General features: G+C 41.7%; 1 protein-coding gene across 1 annotated transcript in view; it reads right to left on the bottom strand.

Moving 5' to 3' along the window:
- The window catches only part of ANKRD28 (ankyrin repeat domain 28), a 195,498-nt gene extending 170,953 nt beyond the window's left edge, over positions 1-24,545 (bottom strand). The window contains exon 1 of the mRNA XM_065943348.1: positions 24,390-24,545. Coding sequence (XP_065799420.1) covers positions 24,390-24,416 — 27 coding nt within the window. The 5' untranslated portion in view covers positions 24,417-24,545. The remainder of the gene's footprint in view (positions 1-24,389) is intronic.
- Between the last annotated feature and the right edge of the window lie 589 nt (positions 24,546-25,134).

Here is a 25,134-nt window from a genome sequence, read left to right on the forward strand (position 1 = left end):
CTTACCCAAGATACTAATATCTAGGAGGAAAGATCAAGGCCTTTAAGTTTTTAACTCAACTCTTGACATTCCTCCCTGGTTTCTTCTGGATCTTCCACAGCTTTGCCCAGCACACAACACTTACTTATTGACCCACAGATACTGTGTTTAGGTCACAGGCCAAACAACTTTTACAAAGGCTTGATCAAGACTAGGACTCCAAATCAGGGTAATGCTAATGAATTTTATATAGATAAGAAAATATCTGCGGAGTCTCTTTTCCTCTAAATCACTTTCACTATGGTTCTCCTAAATGCTGCCTTAAACATAGTAACGCAGTAGCAATTCACTCAAACCTACAGTTTATTTTCAGTGTTTAAGGAAACAGGAAGCCTATCATTTCTTTATGATTAGATAAAGCTCTAATCAATAATTTAAATGCTCCTACCATATTTCTTTTTTTATGGGTATGCAGTCTCTTACAAAGGTGCTTGCTAAACATATTCATAATTTTTCTGTAAGATTCTCATAACATTTTTTCCACAATCATTTGTCCGATGTAACCTTTACAAAATAGTTTACCATTTCCTGTGATTCTTTTCGTCATTCTTCTAGATACAATTCTCCACTTACCTAATCTACAAATAACGCTTTTGTAGTTCTATAAAGTCAAAATTTAATTTTCAAAAATGTTGCTATGTATTTTATATATTAAAAACATACTCAAATCAAGATAAAAAGCCAAAACTTTACATCAAAGCCCAAGGAATTAAACCTTCTTGTCTATGGAAGCCTAACCCAGCCAGAGACAGAAATATAGGTTTAAAAGTATCTGAGGGACCAATATCAGGATACTATCTGTTCAAAAAAATTTTGGTCTCAAGACCCCTTCACACCTTAAATTATTGAAGACTCCAAAGAGTTTTATTTATTGGGGGGGGGGGGGGAGTGGCAGGTATTTATGATGGTATCTAATTATTCAAAATGAAAAACTGTTTATGTAGTTTCAAAATTTTAAGCTTCACGCTTCTTCACCAGTAGATTTCATCTCCAAAAACCACTTTTCTCTGCTCACCTATAAAAAGAAACTCCTCATCTGTTAAAGTTTTACCATGAGACTGCAGCAGTTCAGTCACATCTTCAGACTCCACTTCTAATTCTAGTTCTCTTGCTGTTTCCACCACATCTACAGTTGTTTCCTCCACTGAAGTCTTGAACCCCCTCAAAGTCTCCATGAGGGTTGGAATTAACTTCTTCCAAACTCCTATTTATGTTAATGTTTTGACTTTTTCCCATGAATCATGAATGTTCTTAATGTCATCTAGAATAGTGAATCCTTTCCAGAAGGATCCTTACCTATGTCAGCTACAGCTTAACAAAATGTATTTCTTAAAAAATAAAACTTGAAGGTTTCCCTGGCAGCTCGGTGATTAAGAATCCACCTGCCAATGCAGGAGACACAGGTTCGATCCCTGGTCCGGGAAGATCCTACATGCCATGGAGCAACTAAGTCTGTGCTCCACCACTGCTGACTCCGTGCGCTGGAGCCGGGGAGCCACAACTGCCAACGCCATGTGCCGAGAGCCCGGGCCCCACAGGGCGGCCACCGCAACGAGGAGCCCGCACCACAGACAGACAGTGGCCCCCGCTCACCCCAACTGGAGAAAAGTCTGCTGAGCAATGAAGACTCAGCGCAGCAAAAAAATAAATACATAACTTGAAGTCAAAACTACTCCTTGAGCTATAAAATGGATGTTGTGTTAACAAGTTTGAAAACAACCAAATGTGAATCTGTGTGTACACTTCCCTCAGCTCTTGGATGACCAGCTGCACTGTCATCCTGAAAGGAATCTTTACTTCTGAGTAAAAGGTCTCAACAGCAGGCTTAAAATACTCATTAAGCCAAGATTTAAAATCCAGACTTTGCTGTTCCATTTATGGAAGACAGGCAGCACAGACACAGTGCAATTCTTAAGGCTCCCAGGATTTTCAGGATCAGAGCACTGGTTTCAACTTAGTTACTAGCTGCATTAGCCTCGAACAACAGCCAGCCTGTCCTTTGAAGCCAGGCATCAACTTTTCACTTTCAGTTACGAAAGTCCTAGATGGCATCTTCTTCCAACAGAATGCTGCTCATCTAAGTCAGAAATCTACTATTTAGTGTAGCCACTTTCATTATCTTAGCTAAATCTTCTGGATAATTTGTTGCAGCTTCTATATGAGCACTCATGGCTTCACCTTGCAGTTTTAGGTTTCAGAGATGGCTTCCTGCCTTAAACCTCATGAACCAACTCTGCAAGCTTCAAACTTTTCTTCTGCAGCTTCCTCACCTCTCTCAGCCTTAACCAAATTGAACAGAATTAGGGTCTTGCTCTTGACTAGGCTTTGGTTTAAGGAAATGTGGTGGCTGGCTGAATCTATCCAGATAACTAAAACATTCTCTGTATCAAGACAAACAAACCACTATAAATAAAATAAATAGGCTACAAGGATACATTACACAACACAGAGATTATAACCATACTTTATAACAACTATGAGCTGTGCTTAGTCGCTCAGTCGTATCCCACTCTTTGTGACCCCATGGACTGTAGCCCGCCAGGCTCCTCTGTCCATAGGGCTCTCCAGGCAAGAGGACTGCAATGGGTTGCCATGCCCTCCTCCAGGGGATCTTCCCGACCTAGGGATCGAGCCCAGGTCTCCCACTTTCCAGGAGCCCCCAGGGAAAAGCCCCTTTAATAACTATAAAATGGAGTAGAAACCTGAAAAACTGTGAATCACGACTGAAGCCCATGTTCCCGAGAGCCTGTACCACCTGAAACTTACATAATATTATCAGTTACACCACAATTAAAAAAACTTTTTTCTCCATATCAGCAATAAGGCTGTTTTACTTTCTTTATCTTTCGTGTGTTCACTGGAGCAGTACTCTTAATTTCCTTTAAGAACTGCTCCTTTGCATTCGTTCAAAACTTGGCTAACTGTTTGGTTTAAAGGGTTTAGTTTTTGGCCTATCTGGGCTGTTAACATGCCTTCCTCACTAGGCTTCATCGTTTCTAACTTCTGACTTAAAGTGACAGATGTATAACTCTTCATTTCAACAGGTACTTAAAGACCATAAATAGGGTTATTTATGAACAGGCCAAATTTCAACATGCCTCAGGGAATAAGGGGGCCCAAGGGGAGGGAGAGAGAGAGAGAGAGAGAGAGATGTCAAAACACACATTTATAGATCAGGATTAAGTCTGCCACCTGACATGGGGCATAGTTCATGATGCCCAAAAACAACTACAATAATAACATCAAAGACCACCGATGACAGATCACCGTCACAAATAATGAAAAAGCTTGAAATATTTCAAGAATTATCAAAACATGACTCAGAGACACCAAATGACGTTGGAAAAATGGCACCAACAGACTTATCTGACATAGGGTTACCACAAATCTTCAAGTTGTAAAAAACAGAGTGTGAAGCAAAGAAAAGGATAATAAAACAAGGCTTGCCTGTACATACATACAGGTTTCTCTACATGAGACGTTCAGTTTTGCCAAGGGTTACACACACGCGCGCACACACACACACACACACAGGCTCCATGGATTATAAGTGCCAAACTCACAGTAACTACTACTGCTTTCTCCAAGTGACTTGTTTAAAGCAGGTTTTCTCAACCTCTGCAATAATGACACTGTAGAGCAGGTGATTCTTTGCTGAGGGTGGATGTCCTGTTTACCGTACAATGTTTCAGCTTCACTCCTGGACTCTATCCAATAGATGCCGGGAGCATCCTTCCCCTTCCTCAGTTATGACAATCAAAAATGTCACTGAAGAGCTACCACCTCACACCAGTCAGAACGGCCATCATCAAACAAATAATAAATGCTGGAGAAGGTGTGTAGAAAAGGGAACCCTCTTGCACTGCTGGTGGGAATGTAAACTGATACAGCCACTATGGAAGACGATATGGAGATTCCTTAAAAAATGAGGAATAAAACCGCCATATGACCCAGCAATCCCACTACTAAGCATATACCCTGAGCAAACCAGAATTGAAAAAAGACACATGTACCCCAATGTTTACTGCAGCACTATTTACAATAGCTAGAACATGGAAGCAACCTAGATGTCCATCAACAGGTGAATGGATAAAGAAGCTGTGGTACATATACACAATGGAATATTACTCAGCCATAAAAAGGAATGTGTTTGAGTCAGTTCTAATGAGGTGGATGAACCTAGAACCTGTTACACAGAGTGAAGTAAGTCAGAAAGAGAAAAATGATATCGTATACTAATGCATATATATGGAATCTGGAAAGATGGCACTGATGGATTTACTTTCAGGGCAGCAGTGGAGAAACAGACACAGAGAACAGACCTACAGACACGGGGAGCGGGAGGAGAGGGGTTGATGTGTGGGGAGAGCGACATGGAAACTTCATTACCACCTGTAAATAGACAGCCAACGGGAATTCATTGTATGACTCAGGGGCTCTGTGGGGCGGGATGGGGAGGGAGACGGGAGGGGGCATGGCTGATTCTTGTTGAGGTTTCACAGAAAACCACAAACTCTGTAGAGCAATTATCCTTCAGTTAAAAAAAAAAATAAATAAAGGGGCCACAAACAAATAAAATTGTCATTGGAGAAATCCTATCCCCCACCGAGAACCACTATTTTGGAGAAAATTCATCTAGGAAGCCTGACCTCACCTTTTGTTGTTATTGTTGTTTTAAAAAGAGGAAGGGGGCAATAAATCCTATTCTAGCTCTTTCTTCTCACCACTTCTAAATTTAATTATTTGATGGTGGAAAGCAACTGTCCATTCTGAGTCCACACACATGTATGTGTGTATTTTCTGTACCATGAGCACATTACTGCATAAGGAGAAGACAGGCCAGTTTTTCTCGACCGTGGGAGTGCATATCAAAATAACCTTTTCAAAAAAAAGAAAAACATATATATATATAAATACACACACACACACACACACACACACACACACACACACACACACACACACACACACACACACACACCAGGGTCCTGTCTCAGATACACCTTTACTCATCCAGAAATATCTGAATGTCCACTCTATGCAAAACATTATTGTAGGTGATGGGGATACAGCAGTAATAACAGACCTGGTCCTGGCCCTCTTAGAATTCACATTCCAAAAGAGAGAGATAGACCACAAATATAGTCAGATAAAGAGTATTATTTCAGATAGAACTACAGGGAAATAAAAGTTTATGGGACCATTTTTTGCATTCTCACCAATAATATTCAGTAGATAATATCAAAGTACTGAATGAATTTCTTGTTAAGAGTTTGGTATTGGGCAAAACTGTGGTATTTGATACTGGGCAAAAACTCTCCAGGAAATTATAAACTCAAGACTAAATAGTTACATTCTCTCATAGTTTCAATTCTAACTTCCATGAGTTCAATGAAAACACTACATTAAACCCTTGAAAATGGTAAAGTTTAACAATTTTATAAATGGGGAGAGGGGGGAGTTCCTGCACTTCTAAAGGCAACTGTAGGCTGTAAGAGGGAGTAGTCCAGAAACAAGGCTGTCTCCTGCAGAAGTTATTCAAAAGAAAAAACATCTGCTGACAAGCTGACAGTCAAGGATTGTTCACAACAAATCTGGTAAGAGTGAGGAAGAGGACTTTTTTCTCTTTCATTTTATACTTCTGTGAAAAACTGGTACCAAAAACCTGAAATAAATAAGTTTTCTGCTCTTCAAATTTTCCTAAGAAGCAAAACAAAACAAATCACACACACCCCTCCCCCACCCGCCAAAATGAAAACACAACAACAAACTTTTGCATATCCTTTCTATGGTTAAAAAACAGTTGTGAGTGTGGAGAAAAGGGAGCCCTCCTACACTGTTGGTGGGAATGTAAATTGGTACAGCCACTATGGAGAACACTATGGAAGTTCTGGAAAGAACTTTAAGTTCTCCTTAAAAAACTAATAAAGCTAGTGCTGCCATATGATCCAGGAATCCCTCTCCTGGGCATATTATCTGGAGAAAACTATAAATCAAAAAGGTACATGCACTCCTAAGTTCATAGCAGCACTACTTACAATAGCCAAGACATGGAAGCAACTCAAATGTTAATCAACAGATGAACAGATAAAGAAGATATGAAATATTACTCAGTCATAAAAATGAATGAAATAATGCCATCTATAGCAACCTGGATGGATCCAGATATTATCAGACTAAGCAGTCAGAAAAACAAACACCACATGATATTACTTACATGTACATGTAGAATCTAAAATATGACACAAATGAACTTATTTATGAAACAGAAGGGCTTCCCAGGTGGCTCAGTGGTAAAGAATCTGCTTGCCAAGCAGGAAATGTGGGTTCAATGCCTGAGTTGGGAAGATCCCCTGGAGAAAGAAATGGCAACCCACTCCAGTGCTCTTGCCTGGGAAATCCCATGGACAGAGGAGTCTGGCGGGATACAGTCCACGGGGCCACAGAGAGTTGAACACAACTTAGTGACTAAGCAATGACAACACTGAAACAGAAAGAGTCAGAGACACAGAAAATAAACTTATGGATGCCAGCTATCTTATATACGTATATATAAAGCAGACAGACAACAGGGAACAATATCCTATAATAAAACACAATAGAAAAGAATATGAAAAAGAAAGTATATTTAGGCATAACTTAATATGCTGTACAGCAGAAATTAACATTGTAAATCAAGTTGACTTCAATAAAATAAATTTAAAAAAAGAAAACAAATCTATGGCTACCAAAGGAAAAAGAAGATGGCAGAAGGATATATTAGGAGTTTCGGATTAACACACACACATTATTGTACATAAAATAAACAAGAAGGTCCTACTGCATAGCACAGGGAACTGCACTCAATATACTATAATAAGCTATAATGGAAAAATATGAAAAAGAATATATGTGTGTGTGTATACATACATGCACAAATATGTATCACTTTGCTATATACCAGAAAGTAACACATTGTAAGTCAACTACACGTCAAAAATAAATAAATAAATGTTGTGAGTATCAAATAAGAAAAAGATCAAACACTTCTCTGTTATATCAAAACTACTTAAAGATACCACTTAAATACACTCAGCCTTTAGGAATCAGAAAAAAAGATCAGATGCCAGAAAATGTTAATCTAATGTTTCAATACACACTCCATTCCATACACACAAACAGCAGCAACCTGTTCACCCTCTAACAGTGATTCTCAAATGGATGTTTCACAAACTTCACAGACAGCTCCCGTGGATCCTATTCCACAAGTGTGTAACTCATGAATTTGTAAGTATTTCATGCCTGCAAGGAAGGAGCTACATTTAATAGCTTTTAATCGCTCAAAGAAACAAAGAAGGAACTGCAGAGAAAAAGGCAGATTCATCTTCCTCTTAAGAGCCTGAGGTTTGTCCCTGCCACCTCTAAAACATTCAGAACAAGCTTTGTTTTTTCCTCAAAGCTCTAATGTGAGGCAAGAACTCTATAAAATCTTCCAATGGCTGCTCCCCAGTTTCAAATTCCACTGTTGAGAACACGAGATAATCCAGGAATTAGCCCTTACATACTATGATAATGATGACCCAAAGAACAGAGCAGGAAATGGAGCTGTTCTGGAGTATTATTAGTATTAAACTTGAAGTAGGCTGTGATAAACTCAGATGCACAGTGTAATCCCTAAACACTAAGAAAAATATAGTTCTTAAAAATCAAACATTTTAAATGGTAAAAAGAAAATACAAAAGGTAAAAAAAAGAGGAACAGAGGAACAAAAAAGACATGACATATATAAAAAATGAAAAGTAAATGGGAGATGCAAATCCATTTCAAAAATAGCATTAGGTAGGAAAGGATTAAAAAACACTCCATTAAAAAGGCAGATGGCTAGACTAGATTTAAAAAAGCAATGCCCACCTATATGCCATCTACAAGAGAAACTTACAAACAGGTTGAAAGGATGGAAAAAAGATACAACATGCAAACAACTATCAGAGAACTGAAGTAGCTCTATTAATATCTGACAAAATATGACTACATAAAAAAGTTACTTGAAATAAAAAGATATTTTATAATATTAAAAGTACCAATTCAATAGAAGATATTAATGAACATAAACATATGCACCTAAAAAGCAGGCCCAAAATAGGGGAAGCAAGAAAATGAGAGAAATGAAAGGAAAAATAGGCAATGAGTAACAGCAACAGACTTCAATACCCTACCCTCTTAAACGTATAGAACAAGTAAACAGGAAATCAGTAAGAATAACCTGAACAATACTGCTAACTAATGTGATCTACGTGACACATACTCAAGACTCCACCCAGTAACAGAATTCACATTCTTCTCAAGTACGCATGGAGTAAACTCCAGGACAGACTATGACAGACAATAAAGTCAAAATGTTAGTCACTCAGCCATGTTAAGACTCTCTGCAACCCCATGGACTGCAGCCCATCAGGCTCCTCTGTCCATGGGAATTTCCCAGGCAAGGGTACTGAAGTGAATTGCCATTTTCTTCTCCAGGGGATCTTTCAGTCCCAGGGATACAACCCAGGTCTCCTGCATTGCAGGTAGATTCTTTACTGTCTAAGCCACCAGGGAAGCCCAGACAAAATAACAAGTCTCAAATTTAAAAGAACTGAAATGAGACAAAGAATATAAATAATATTCCCCAATCACAATGCAATTAAATTAGAAAACAAACAAAAAATTGGGGAAATCCACCTGGTGGCTCAGACGGTAAGGCGTCTGCCTATAATGTGGGAGACCCGGGTTCAATCCCTGAGTTGGGAAGATCTCTTGGAGAAGAAAATGGCAACCCACTCCAGTATTCTCGCCTAGAAAATCCCATGGATGGAGGATCCTGGTAGACTACAGTCCATGGGGTCTCAAAGGGTTGGTTGGACAAATGTTTGGATACTAAACAAGACATTTATAAAGAACACTTGGGTCAAACACAAAATCATGAGGGAATTTAGTTAGAATGTATTTTCAACTAACTGGAAACAGAATCAAAACATAGGATAGTAGACACAGAAGTATTTAAACGGAACTTTAAAGCTGTACACACCAATATGAGAAAAGGAAAAAAGTATGCTTTTTTCTGATTGCTTACGATGGAAACCAACTAAACCCAGAGCAAGCAGAAGAAAAGAAATTATAAATGTAGGAAGGAAAATCAGTATGATGGAAAAGGGAAAAAACAGAAAAAAATAAAATCAAAAGTTTGTTCTCTGAAAAGACCAATAATATTAACAAATCTATAGCTAGACTGACCAAGAAAAAAAAAAGAAGACAAATTATCCAGGAATGAAAAGGTGTACATCACTGACTTTGGAGAAATTAAAAGGATTATGAGGGAATATTTTAACAATGTCAAGCCAACAAGTTAGACATTACAGATAAAATGAAAAAAATTCCCTCAAAGACACAAACCAACAAAAACTGACTCAAGAGGAAACAGAAAGTCTAAACAGACCTATAGCAAGTGAAGAAATAGAATCAGTAACTTAAAAGACTACCACAAAGAGAAGGTCTGGCCCATATAGCTTCACTGGTGAATTCTACCAAACATTTAATCCTTCACAAACTCTTCTAGAAGAGAGCAGAGAACACTTCACAGTTCATTCTATGAGGCCAGCATCACCCTTATACCAAAGAAAAAGACATCACAAGAGAAAGAGAAACAAAATATTAGCAAGCTAAACCCAGCAGCACACAAAAGGGGTTATATGTGTTTGGTTGTTCTTAAAACATTAAACATAACATTATCATGAATACAGTGTATTAAAAAGCAGAGACAACCCTTTGCTGACAAAGCTCTGATAGTCCTAGCTATGTATTTTCCAGTAGTCACGTATGGATGTGAGAACTGGACTATAAAAAAGGCTGAGCGCTGAAGAATTGATGCTATCAAATTGTGGTGCTGGACTCTTGAGAGTCCCTTGGACAGCAAGGAAATAAAGCCAGCCAATCCTAAAGGAAATCAACCCTGAATAGATTGGAAGGACTGATAATGAAGTTGAAGCGCCAATAATTTGGCCACCAGATGCGAAGAGCCAACTCACTGGAAAAGACCCTGATGCTCGGAAAGACTGAAGGCAAAAGAAGAGGGAGGCAAAGGATGAGATGGTTAGATAGCATCACCAACTCAACAGACGTGAATCTGAGCAAACTCAGGGAGATAGTGAAGGACAGGGGAGACTGGTGTGCTGCAGTCCATGGGTTTTATTTACTTTTTTTGTCCATGGGGTTTTAAAGAGGCAGACACCACTTAGTGACCAAACAACAATCATGTAATTCAGCAACTTGACTCATATGAATCTTCTCAAGAGAAATTAAAACACACATCTACACACATTGAAGGTTTGTGGCAACCCTGCACTGTAAAATGATGGTTCACATTTTTTAGCAATAAAGTATTTTTAAATTAAGATATGTATATTGTTTTTTCAGGCATAATGCTGTTGCGCACTTAATACATTACAGCATGGTATAAACATAACTTATACATGCACTGGGAAACCAACCAATTGTGTGACTTGTTTTTTTGAAATACTAGCTTTACTGCAGTGGTCTGGAGTCAAACCTGCAATATCTTCAAGATGTACCTACAAATTGTTTTTGTTGTTTTTTGTTTAGTCACCAGGTCATGTCCAACTCTCTTGCGACCCCATAGACTGTAGCCTGCCAAGCTCCTCTGTCCATGGGATTTCCCAGGCAAGGATACTGGAATGGGTTGCCATTTCCTTCTCCAGGGAATATTCCTGATCCAGGGGTTGAACCCACATCTCCTGTAGTGGCAGGCAGATTCTTTACCAGTGAGTCACCAAGCAAGCCCCATACTTGCAAATTATAGCGGTTGCCTAAGGCTGAGAGGGCTTCCCACATGGCTCAGGGCTAAAGAACTACCTGTCAATGCAGGAGACGCAAGAGACAGGAGCTTGATTCCTGGGTCAGAAAGATCCCCTGGAGAAAGAAACGGCAATCCACTCTAGTATTCTTGCTGGAAAAATCCCATGGACAGAGGAGCCTGGCAGGCTAAAAAGTCCATGTGGGTCACAAAGACTCAGACATGACTGAGCACCCACACAGCGCAAAGGCTGAGAGAGGAGAGGAGGCCAGGAGAAACGCAGGTAACTGCTCGCTGGCACAAGGTTTCTTTCTGAGGTGATAAAAATGCTCCAAAATTAGACTGATAGTTGCAAAATCCTATGAATTTACTAAAAACACAAACAAAACAACACACTGAACTATTAATTATTTAATAGGTAGATTTTATTTAATAGGTAGATTTTCTGAATTAGAGCTCAAAAAGATATTAAAAACAAACTCCAGTTTTAGTCTGTTGGCCCAAGATCATACAGTCAGAAAGCGGCAGAGCTAAGTTCCAAACTCATCTTTTAATACAGTAGCAGTTGCCATTTACCAAGTGCCAACTATGTGTAGGGGTTTTACACACTCTCACTTAATTCAATAATTCTGGGAGGAAGACACAACTACCTTCCATTTCTAGGTGAGGAAACACAAACTTAAGTGAAATAACTTGCCCCAAGTCACAGAGCAGATAAATTAATGAGCTAGAAGTGTATGTTCCAGCATTCCAGTCAGTTAAGACATCATACTTGTTCTCCATATCCATGAATGACATCTATTATTATTTACTTAGCATTTAAGTGATTTGCTCCTCTTGCCTGAGAAAGCCACGGAAAAGAATGAAGCTATAACCTGAGAGGGTAAAACCGAGGCTACAAACAGGAGTAGAAAAGGTAGCTGACGAGAACTTAAGACTGACATACTGGCACCCAGGGGAGGAACTGCACATGAAGTGCCCACTGAGAGACAAGGCCTGCTGAGAAGGGGGCACAGCCTGACGGACAGACTGCAAGAGGCAGCAGACCAAGATGAACGGGATGAGACTGAGGCGTAAGTCAGGAGTTGAGGCCCGAGGTGCCAAAGGACTCAGAAAGGAGACTGAGGTAGAAAACCAGAGACGAAAGCTGACCAGGCATGACTAGAACAAAAGGGTACAATGGAAGAGCCGGGAGACCCTCAGACGCCATAGGAAAAGCTGTCCCATGACTCAGAAAACACAACCCTAGCCAGTACTGCTCAAGTCAGCAGGTCAAGTTTCTCAAGAGGTATGTGTATGGCCAAACTGAACCTAGCCAACTAGGTGAAGTAGGTCCTAACACAACAAAGCACAGGTGTGGGTGAAGAAACAGGATACCCGATGATGAAAGACATTATGGTCAGAGAAAAGGAATCCCAAGCTCAAAACTGAGGCTCCTAGGTGCTAGGATGTAGCACCTAGAAACTAGGTGAAGGGTAGGGAGTTTTTTGACTTTATAAACAGAACCTGAATCTTGTAGGTGGAACATTGTTAGTAAGGAAAGAAAACACATCAAAGTTAATTAAGCAGCATCTCAAAAGCAATAATTCGGTAGCCAAAACACAGGAGGTTCTAAACCAGTAATGCACCAGGACATTCAAAACAATCCGGATATTACTGACCATCTCTAACAGTTAAACAATCGAGTCAGTACATCTAAATTTAAGTGAAGATGATTTACAGAAATGCAGCTTTATAATAAAAGATAAAGTGAAGGATGATTTGTTTCATTAAGGGACTATTTAAAATAAGTTTCTTTAAAATAGCAAGGTCACTCACTGTTAAATAAGTGGTTTAACCATATACACAAATTTCCAGAGCATTTCTACAGTACACCTATACAGTGTTTCATTTAGAACTTTTAACCAGTTTCTGAGTTGGGAAAGACTCCTTTTAGGTTCCCTCTCTGACCCGCTACAGTATCAGCTGAGAATGTCTGCAGGCTACAGTCCCCCAGTCTCCTCAACTGAGGTCTCTGGATTCCAGACATCTCTGTTTGAATCATTTAACCAACAGACATGCTGGTTTTTAACTTACCTGCCTATACCTTGGATTAGGCTACTTACTGGCTCTACACGAGTAATTCCACACTTGCTATTCCAATTTGCTCAGCTGGCTTCAACGCCACTGCCCACCCTTCAGGCGGCAGTTTGCTCCTACATCCCTTAACAGCCAGCTGTTGCTAACTCTGAAGTCCAACTAACTCCATTTCTTCAGGACGTGACTGTGCCTTCCCTTGCTGTCTGAAGTTCTCCCAGAGACTCTCTTCTCACTCCTGGCGTGACCCAATCTGACACCCTGGAACTACACACGGCCTAGCATACAAGCTTTCGAAAAGGGGGGAACCACCCACCACTCAGAGAACTAACAGAGAAGCTCTTGTTTACCATCTACACACACACCACATACATATATAAAATCTTTAAAAGCTGTTTGAATGATCAGATTTTACCCTAATTAATCTACACTAATAAAAACATAATACTAAAGATAGCTAAGTAGGTCCTTTCTGACTTTCATCCTTCCTAATCTGAGAGTTTCCTCAAACGAAAAAGAGGAGGAAATGCAATCAATAAGCTATTTCTTAAAAAACAAACAAAAAAAACTTTAGTTAACTGCAGGAAAAGTTTCACGATTTAATCTGCATCAACACTAAGATTTGCAGTTCTCCTAAATAAAATATTTGACCCTTTTTTGGTGGCAAAGATTAAGGAAAAACATGTTCAAATGAAATATCCCCATATAACACCAATTCACCAAAAATATACTTGTAGTTTTTGCTCCTCTAAAAGGATATTTTACTCAGGCTATGTATGGCTCTTGTCCACCACGAATGAGAGAAACAATATTACAAGAGGAACATGAGTAAACAAAATCTCATTAAAATACACTTTAAGGATCCCCAACTCCACAATTGAGTTCAGTTAGCCATTTGTCCCTTTGATGGTGTCAAAGCACAAGTAGCATAACTCTTCTTATCTAATTCCAGATTTTCCCATACTAGAAAACAGAGCCCCTGTTTTATACATAGACATATCTCCATTTTCAAGGACCAGTAGGTAGCAGGCATACAGAAGTTTGTTATCTAATAATATAACCAGAATGCTAATTATAACGATTTCCATGAAAATAATTACAAGGAAAACAGCATATATATATATATTTGTATGTATATATATATATATATATATATATACACACACACACACACACATATATGGTGGTCTGGAAGTTAACAACTGAAGACTAACCTATCAAATTATTGTTGCTGTTCTTTTAGTTGCTAAGTCATATCACTCTTCGGCGACCCCATGGACTGCAGCCCACCAGGTTCCTCTGTCAATGGAATTTCCCAGACAAGAATTCTGGAATGGGTTGCCATTTCCTTCTCCAGGGGATCTTCCTGACCCAGGGATAGAACCCACATCTCCTGCACTGGCAGGCAGATTCTTTACTACTGAGCCGCCAGGAAAGCCCAACCTACCAGATACATGAATTTAAAAATACAAATAATACAAACCAGGGCAACTGCTTCTAAATTATAACTTGGATAATAATCTAAGGAGTTATATCAATTAAAGTTACAGTGTGTGTTTTAATAAATAAATCCCCAAACTGTGGCATCATAATATGCGTGCTTAGTCGTTCAGGCACGTCAGACTCTCTGCAACCCCATGGACTGCAGTCCGCCAGGCACCTCTGTCCATGGGGATTCTCCAGGCAAAAATCCTGGAGTGGGTTGCCATGCCCTCCTCCAGGGTATCTTCCTGACCTGGGGATTGAACCCAGGTCTCTGCATTGCAGATGGATTCTTTACCATCTGATCCAGATGGCTTAACATAATAGTTAATTTTTATTTCATGTCTTTAGAGTTTACTAGGTTCAGTTCAGTTCAGTTCAGTTCACTCAGTTGTGTCTGACTCTTTGTGACCCCATGAACCGCAGCACGCCAGGCCTCCCTGTCCATCACCAACTGCCGGGGTCAACCCAAACCCATGTCCATTCAGTCGGTGATGTCATCCAACCATCTCATCCTCTGTCATCCACTTCTCCTCCTGCCTTCAATCCCTCCCAGCATCAGGGTCTTTTCCAATGAGTCAGCACTTCACATCAGGTGGCCAAAGTATTGGAGTTTCAGCTTCAACATCAGTCCTTCCAATGAACACCCAGGACTGATCTCCTTTAGGATGGACTGGTTGGATCTCCTTGCAGTTCAAGGGACTCTCAGGAGTCTTCTCCAACACCACAGTTCAAAAGCATCAATTCTCCAGCGCTCAGCTTTCTTTATAGTCCAACTCTCACACCCATACATGACTACTGGAAAAACCATAGCCTTGACTAGACGGACCTTTGTTGGCAAAGTAATGTCTCTGCTTTTTAATATGCTGTCTAGGTTGGTCATAACTTTCCTTCCGAGGAGTAAGCGTCTTTTAATTTCATGGCTGTAATCACCATCTGCAGTAATTCTGGAGCCCCCAAAAATAAAGTCAGCCACCGTTTCCACTGTTTCCCCATCTATTTGCCATGAAGGGACAAGACCGGATCTTAGTTCTCTGAATGTTGAGCTTTAAGCCAACTTTTTCACTCTCCTCTTTCACTTTCATCAAGAGGCTCTTTAGTTCTTCTTCACTTTCTGCCACAAGGGTGGTGCCATCTACATATCTAAGTTACTGATATTTTTCCCGGCAATCTTGATTCCAGCTTGTGTTTCTTCCAGCCCAGCATTTTTCATGATGTACTCTGCATATAAGCTAAATAATATATCAAGAATTCTTATCTAATGAACATTAACCAAGGAGGCAGACAAAGATGGTGCCTACACACACACACAAATCCCAAAGTGAAAGCTATTATCCTTTAGTATTACTGCAAACAAAATTTAATTCAATATGAAACAAACTCAGAAAACGGAAACAAAAACATCCAATCCAAATTATAAATATGTACACAGAGGCAGTAAAACAGCATAAAGTATATACTTTTAAAAAAAATTCTTAAACATATTATAAAAGTTTATGACCAAATGATTCATGCTACTACATGGATGAACCATAAAAATACTATGTTAAGTGACAGAAGTCAGACATAAAAGGACACATGCTGTATGATTCCATTTATATGAAATATAGACAAATTTATAGAGACAGAAAGTAGATTAGTGACTGCTAGGGGTTAGGAGGTGGGGAAAACAAAGAGTGACTGCTAACAGCTTTTTGGAGTGATGAAATGTTCTAGAATTAGGTCATGGCTGTACAATTCTGTGAATAAAAAACCACTGAACACTTTGAAAGGATGAATTTCATGGTATGCAAATTATATCTCAATTTTTTAATATTTATGACCACTTTCGCTATTTTATCTCAAAGAAAACTGTTTCTTAATAGGAATCTTATTGTATAATAGTTTGCTTCTTCAAGCTGATCTACACTAGAGGCTATAAACTGGTCGTCTCAGTTCACTTCATCACTCAGTTGTGACCAACTTTTTATGATCCCATGAACTGCAGCACACCAGGCTTCCTTGTGCCTCACCAACTCCCGGAGCTTGCTGAAACTCATGTCCAGCAGTCGGTGATACCATCCAACCATCTCATCCTCTGTCGTCCCCTTCTCATCCTGCCTTCAATCTTTCCCAGCATTAGGGTCTTTTCAAATGAGTTGTTTCTCTGCATCTCTTTGTAGATGGCCAAAATATCGAAGCTTCAGCATCAGTCCTTCCAATGAATATTCAGGACTGATTACCTTTAGGATTGACAGGTTTGATCTTGCAGTCCAAGGGACTCTCAAGAGTCTTCTCCAACACCACACAGTTCAAAAACATCACTTCTTCAGCGCTCAGCTTTCTTTAATGGTCCAACTCTCACATCCATACATGACTACCAGAAAAACCATAGCTTTGACTGGACAAACCTTTGTTGTAAAGTAATGTCTCTGCTTTCTAATATGCTGCCTAGTCTGGTCATAGCTTTTCTTCCAAGGAGCAAGCATCTTTAAGTTTCATGGTTGCAGTCACCACTGCAGTGATTTGGGAGCCCAAGAAAATAAAGCCACTCACTGTTTCCATTGTTTCCCCATCTATTTGCCATAAAGTGATGGAACTGGATGCCATCATCTTCGTTTTTTGAATATTGAGTTTTAAGCCAGGTTTTTCACTCCTTTCACTTTCATCAACAGGCTCTTTAATTTCTCTTTGCTTTCTGCCATAAGGATGGTGTCATCTCCATAACTGAGGTTACTGATATTTCTCCCGGCAATCTTGATTGCAGCTTGTGTGTCATCCAGCCCAGCATATAGCATGATTTACTCTGCATAGAAGTTCTGCATACAAGTTAAATAAGCAGGGTGACAATATACAGCCTTGATGTACTCCTTTCCCAATTTGGAACCAGTCTGTTGTTCCATGTCCAGTTCTAACTGTTGCTTCCTGACCTGCATAGAGATTGCTCAGGAGGCAGGTCAGGTGGTGGTGTAATCCCATCTCTTGAAGAATTTTCCACAGTTTGTTGTGATCCACACAGTCAAAGGCTTTGGTATGGTCAATAAAGCAGAAGTAGATGCTTTTCTGGAACTCTCTTGCTTTTTTGATGATCTGAGCAATATTGGCAATCTGATCTCTGGTTTCTCTGCTGTTGAACAGCTTGAACATCTGGAAGTTCTTGGTTCACATACTGTTGAAGTCTGGCTTGGAGACCTTTGAGCATTATTTTGTTAGCATGTGAAATGAGTGCAACTGTGCGGTAGTTTGAACATTCCTTGGCATTGCCTTTCTTTGGGATTGGAATGAAAACTGACCTTTTCCAGTCCTGTGGCCACTGCTGAGTTTTCCAAATTTGCTGGCATATTGAATGCAGCACTTTAACAGCATCATCTTTTAGGACTTAATTTAAAATAGCTCGGTTGGAATTCCACCACCTCTACTAACTTTGTTCGTAGTGATGCTTCCTAAGGCCCACTTGACTTTGCATTCCAGAATGTCTGGCTCTAAGCGAGTGATCATACCATTGTGGTTATCTGGGACAAGATCTTTTTTGTATAGTTCTGCATATTCTTGCCACCTCTTCTTAATATCATCTGCTTCTTTTAGGTCCATACCTTTTTTGTCCTTTATTGTGCTCATCTTTGCATGAAATGTTCCCTTGGTATCTCTAATTTTCTTAAAGAGATCTCTAGTCTTTCCCATTCTATTGTTTTCCTCTATTTTTTTGCACTGATCACAGAGAAGGCATTCTTATCTCTCCTTGCTATTCTCTGGAACTCTGCATTCCCTACTAACCCCCTTTTAAAACCACAGCTTTAAGATTTCCTCAGTGGTAACTACAAACTTGCCAACATTTATAAATAGAAATTTTTCATAAGAATCTGTATTTCTGGCTTCCTACAAAAAAATTGAAATTTTCCAAATACTAGGCACACCTGCCCAGCAACAATGGACTGGAGCTGATTAGCAGCTAACATACCTGTTATCTGCCATGATCTCCATCATTCCCTATTGTCTCCTAGATACTGAAGCCAAGTATCAGCTGTCATTCAGCTCCCTGTTTGTGAGTTTTTATCCCTTATCCAAACAAATACCATCTACCTTTCTTATTAACATATACTACGAATCACTGCTGATAAAATATAACCCTGTCATTGGCATAAGGGTACAAATTTCCAGCTATAAGATGAGAAAGTTCTGGAGATCTAGTGAACAGTGCAGTGAGTATAATTTACAATGCTCTGTTGTATATACATAATTGAAAGCTGCTATAAGACATAGACCTTAAATACTGAAAGTTGTTACAAGACATAGATCTTAAATATTATTTACACACAAAATGATAGTTATATGAAGGGACAGATGTGACTGTAGCCATGAAATTAAAAGATGCTTGCTCCTTGAGAGGAGAGTTATGACAAACTTAGCGTATTAAAAAGCAGAGACATCACTTTGCCGACAAAGGTCCTGATAGTCAAAAGTATGGTTTTTCCAGTAGTTATGTATGGATGTGAGAGTTGGACCATAAAGAAGGCTGAGCACAGAAGAATGGATGCTTTCGAATTATGGTGGTGAAGGCTTTCGAATTTGTGGTGCTGAAAAAGACTCTTGAGAGTCCCTTGGATTGCAAGGAGATCTAACCAGTCAGTCCTAAAGGAAATCAACCCTGAATATTCACTGAAAGGATTAATGCCAAAGCTAAAGCTTCCATACTTTGGCCACCAGATGCAAAGAGCTGATTCACTGGAAAAGACCCTGATGCTGGGAAAGATCGAGGGCAAAAGGAGAAGTGGGTGGCAGAGGATAAGATGGTTAGATAGCATCACCAACTCAGTGGATGCAAAACTGAGCAAACTCCAGAAGATAGTGAAAGACAAAGGAGCCTGGCATACTGCAGTCCGTGGGGTTGCAAAGAGTGAGACACAACTTAGCAACTGAACAACAACATGGAAGTGTTGACTAACTTACCATAGTAACCCATTTCACAATATATTCATGTATCAGAGCAGTGTTGTACACCTCAAAGTCACATATGTTATGGATGAATAATGTCTCAATAAAGTTGGAAAATGTACAAAAAAGATCTTCACTACCCAGATAATCACAATGGTATGACCACTCACACTCACGTAGAGCCAAACATCCTGGAATGTGAAGTCAAATGGGCCCTAGGAAGCATCACTACGAACAAAGCTAGTGGAGGTGATGGAATTCCAGTTGAGCTATTTCAAATTCTAAAAGAAGATGCTGTGAAAGTGCTGCACTCAATAAGTCAGCAAATTTGGAAAATTCAGCAGTGGCCACAGGATTGGAAAAGGTCAGTTTTAATTCCAATCCCAAAGAAAGGAAATGCCAAAGAATGTGCAAACCACCACATAATTTCACTCATCTCACACGCTAGCAAAGTAATGCTCAAAATTCTCCAAGCCAGGCTTCAGCAATACGTGAACCGTGAACAATACATGAACCGTGACTTCCAGATGTTCAAGCTGGTTTTAGAAAAGGCAGAGGAACCAGAGATCAAATTGCCAACTTCCTTTGGATCATCAAAAAAGCACGAGAGTTCCAGAAAAACATCTATTTCTGCTTTATTGACTATGCCAAAGCCTTTGACTGTGTGAATCACAACAAACTGTGGAAAGTTCTGAAAGAGATGGGAATATCAGACCACCTGACCTGCCTCTTGAGAAACCTGTATGCAGGTCAGGAAGCAACAGTTAGAACTGGACATAGAACAACAATCTGGTTCCAAATAGGAAAAGGAGCATGTCAAGACTGTATATTGTCACCCTGCTTATTTAACTTATATGCAGAGTAGATCATGAGAAACACTGGGCTGGAAGAATCACAAGCTGGAATTAAGACTGCAAGGAAAAATATCAATAACCTCAGATATGCAGATGACACCACCCTTATGGCAGAAAGTGAAGAACTAAAGAGCCTCTTGATGAAAGTGAAAGAGGAGAGTGAAAAAGTTGGCTTAAAGCTCAACATTCAGAAAACTAAGATCATGGCCTTTGGTCCCATCACTTCATGGCAAACAGATGGGGAAACAGTGGAAAACGGTGGCTGACTTTATTTTTGGGGGCTCCAAAATCACTGATTTTGAATGCAGCCATGAAATTAAAAGACGCTTACTCCTCGGAAGGAAAGTTATGACCAACCTAGACAGCATATTAAAAAGCAGAGACATTACTTTGCCAACAAAGGTCCACCCAGTCAAGGCTATGGTTTTTCCAGTAGTTATGTATGGATGTGAGAGTTGGACTATAAAGAAAGCTGAGCGCTGGAGAATTGATGCTTTTGAACTGTGGTGTTGGAGAAGACTCCTGAGAGTCCCTTGGACTGCAAGGAGATCCAACCAGTCCATCCTAAAGGAGATCAGTCCTGGGTGTTCACTGGAAGGACTGATGTTGAAGCAGAAACTCCAATATTTTGGCCACCTGATGCAGAGTTGACTCATTGGAAAAGACCCTGATACTGGGAGGGATTGAGGGCAGGAGGAGAAGGGGACAACAGAGGATGAGGTGGCTGGATGGCATCACCAACTGGATGGATATGGCTGTGGGTTGACTCCGGCAGTTGGTGATGGATAAGGAGGCCTGGGGTGCTGCGGTTCATCGGGTCGGAAAGAGTCGGACACGACTGAGCGACTGAACTGAACTGAAAAGTTGGAAAATTAATAAATTTTAAATGCAACCATGCAAGGAGAAAAAAACTTGACAGTGACACCTGTTGAATAAAATCCTGCAACTGTTACAGATTCATGCTGTATAAACACATCAAAGTGGGAAAAAAGTCAAGAGAAAAAATTCATGTTTCCACTCCTATAAACAGCAGACATTCCTTGTATTTCATTTAGTTATTTCACATACTAATACAAAATAATACAATAATAACTTCTTATCCCCATACTGGGGTTGGCACAAAATGAGGGAGAACTGTCTCATTCACTGACTGGAGAGGAAAGCAGATTACTGTGTTTATTCATGGATTCTATGTTTAAATCAACTAGAACCCCCCTGATGCTTATGTGTACAAAGAAAAATAACCCCTACCCATGTTTAGTTTCTATGTAACAGACTGTATTAACAATGGAAAAAAGCAAAATACAGTGTAAATATGGAAATAGCAGAGAAAAGCTCAAATGAAAATGAAGACTGAGTAAAATGCTGTCAAACACCTTCCAGCTATAAAATTCTGTGTACTTAAACAGATCTCCTTTCCTCCAAGTAAAATAATTCATCCAACTGAATGGCCTGTTCGTAAATGGAAAAGGTTAAAATGGTATTTTCGGGCTTCCCTGGGGGCTCAGTTGTTAAGAATTCACCTGCCAATGCAGGAGACAGTGGTTCAATCTCTGATCCCGGAAGATCAAAATGCGGAGGATCAACTAGGCCCGTGGGCCACAATTACTGAGCCTGAGGTCTCGAGTTTGGGAGCTGCAATTACTGAATCCTGCGGGCCCTAGAGTCTGTGCTCCACAGCAAGAGAAACCACTGCAATGAAAAGTCTGTGCACCACAAATAGAGTATCAGGGCTCAGTGGTCAAGAATTTGCAAGCCAATGCAGGGGACTCAAGATGGGGTTAGACTCCTGGGTGGGAAAGATCCTTGGGAGAAGGAAATGGCAACTCACTCAGGTATTCTTGCCTGAAAAATTCCATGGACAGAGGAACCTGGTGGGCTACAGTACATGGGGGTTGCAAAGAGTTGGACATGACTAAGCATGCACCCGCTCACTTAAAGCCAGCGCGGCAACAAAGACACCCAGCACAGCCAAAAATAAATAAAATTATTTTTTAAAAATATATTTGCATTCCACTTCACTTTTACCATCACTTTCAATAGCTAATAAAATATCAACATACAAGATGACTTCTAAAAGTGGTTAATCCCTTTAAACCAGGCAAAAACAAACTCACTTGTAGAAGTCTTCCAAAAGACAGACCAAATGAGCCAACTACTAGTAGTTTAGAGGTAAACCCTAATGCTCTTTCCCCCATCTGAACCATGCCACTTCATTAACTTGCCCAAATATCAAGTTTACAGGTGACATTTTACATATCATCCTTAGTTCAGTTCAGTCACTCAGTCATGTCCGACCCTTTGCAACCCCATGGACTGCAGCAGGCCAGGCCTCCCAGTCCATCACCAACTCCCGGAGCTAGCTCAAACTCACGTCCATCTCAAACTCACGTCCATCGAGTCAGTGATATCATCCAACCATCTCATCCTCTGTCTTCCCCTTCTCCTCCCGCCTTCAATCTTTCCCAGCATCAGGGTCTGTTCAAATGAAAAATCTTTATCATCCTTACCATGGAGTACTCATGGATATTATCTAAAACTGGAGTAGCATCACAAATGCTTCATAACTGCAATTCCTAAATACACAAAAACAGAAGTGCACCTGGTTTTTATGTGCAACTGAAAATACAACCGTTTCTGTAAAATGAGGTGCTCTCTTTACTAAAAGTTCACAAATTTCTATGCACACAATGATCCAAATAACTTTCTTCAAAAGTGTAGGGCCAGAAACAAAAACTGTTACCTCAACTATAAGTTATGGAAACACAAGGCACCATTGGATCGGTAAAGATTAGTGGAGTACCTAGATTTCACACCGTGAAAAGCATAAGGTGAATTAACTGTACAGTTATTAGCAGGAATTGGTTTATGCTTTACCTGTTATTCTTATATAGTGCTGCCCCATAGAACTTTGTGATGATATAGATGCTCCACATCCGTGCTGTGCAACACCAGTCAAGTACCACACAAGGTATGGGACACTTGAAATGTGGCTAGCAGGAATGAAGAACTGAATTTATTTTATTTAAAATCAAAGTTAATTTAAATTTGTTGCTACATGGGCTACTGGCTATCATGTTGGACAATTCGGTTCAACGATTTGAAATACAATGTAGAAACTTGACTAAACGCTAAAGTTTTTTAAAGTATCAAGTCCTGACGACCTTAACACCGACTAAAACCTTCCTGATACCAAATGATACATACACAAGTTCAACCATCGGCCTCCAGAGAAAAGTCACTAATGACATGACACTACTTAGATTCAAATTTTTAAGGTACAATATTTGCTAAGAGACAATATTAAAAAATACATCTCAAGTTTTCCCCCACCGTTTCTCAAAAGGGGAATTCACTTCTGAAACAGTTTCCCAATGCATTCAACTACCTTCCCTTTAAACCTGCTCAATAGCTTCTGTTCAGAAAAACAAATGGGAAAAAAACAAATAGCACGAATAAGCCTACTGCGACTCGGTGTATTTCACACGTTCATTTCCCCTTTCTTTCAGAGGAGATTTCAAATGCTTGCATTGCCTAGAGTCTTGCTACCCATCGTTCAACGTTTTAAGGTAGACAAACCATTCCGATATCGTGGCTATTTCGTCCCTAGACACAAAAGTATCTCCCCCATCAAAGAGTGTCACGACTCTTTCCCGCACTTCAGGTGTTCGTGAACCCGCTCTTCCTGAGTCAAGAAAAGTAACCAAGATGGTGCACAAAACGTCAGAAGAAAACGAGTCTGGGAACTTGCACACTGAATAACTTAGTCCTTGAGCGAAAAAAAAAATCAACCTCCTTTGACCCGGAGAGGCGGCCTCCAACTTACCCGGCGACGCCAACAGGCGAGCAAGGTCGTGACCCACGGTCCCGGCCGCGGGCGGCGCCCGGGCCGGGCGGCGGGAAGCCACCTGTTAGGCCCCGGCCTCACTCACCTGGAGGAGCGAAGGCGCGGACCCGGACGCGGGCGCCCGGCGCGAGCGCGGACCCGCCCCTCAGGCGGCGGCGGTGGCGGTCGGAGGCGGCGGCACGTGGGCTCCCCCGGGCCGGGCGGCTCTGACAGGCGGGCCTCCGCGACCCCCGTGGCGTCCCCGCCGGCCTCGCGCCGCCCAGCCCAGCGGGCGCCCCGCAGCCCGCCCTGCCGGCGCCCCCGCCCCGCAGCCTTTCCCTCATACGCCCGGGGCCCGCCGCTCCTCGCCTACCTGGTCGCGGAGTTTGAGGAACGCCATGGCGGTCGCCGCCGCCCGGCCGGCGCTGCCGCCTCAGGAGCCTCTCCAGCGCCCGGAGCCGGCAGGTCGGCGGCCGTGCGCTGAGGAGTCCGCGGGCAGGGGGGCGGCGCCGCCTCCCCGCCTCCAGCCGCCGCCGCCGCCGAGAGGTGAGGAACCGGAGGGTCCCGCCTCCTCCGCGAGGACTCCCCGCCCTCTTGCTTCCTTTCTTCCTCTCCCCCGTCCGCCGCCTCCGCAGCCGCCGCCGCCTCACGCCCTCTTCTCCCGATACAGCGGAGCGGCCCCCGCGGCCCCGCCGCTCCAGCCCGCGGCCGCCGCGGCATCCAAACTCCACTCCACAATATTACCACCACCGCCCGCCGCGATTGGCGGCCGCGCGGGGGAGAGGCCAGAGTAAGCCGGGCGCCCATTGGCCACGCCGCCGCGCTCGCCCGGGGCCCCGCCTCCCGGACGGGGCGGGGCCGGGAAGGAAGCAGCGAGGGTGGGCGCGGAGCCGCGAGCGCCGGGAGGGGGGCGGGTGTGAGAGAGCCGCGCGGAGCCGGGGGAGGGGCGGCCAGGTGCCCGGGGCGCGCGCCTGGGGGCTCGGGGGGCGGAGCCCGGCCTGGGGTGCGGGTCCCGGATCCCTCAGTGACTGCCCCCGGGCTCGCGCGTGAGGGGAGCCGGGCAGACGCCCGCCCCCTCACAAAGCCTGAGCAGGCGGCGGGGACGGGGTGAGGGGCCG

Source organism: Muntiacus reevesi, chromosome 8 (genome assembly GCF_963930625.1).
Source record: "Muntiacus reevesi chromosome 8, mMunRee1.1, whole genome shotgun sequence".
In the NCBI taxonomy this organism is placed as follows: domain Eukaryota; kingdom Metazoa; phylum Chordata; class Mammalia; order Artiodactyla; family Cervidae; genus Muntiacus; species Muntiacus reevesi.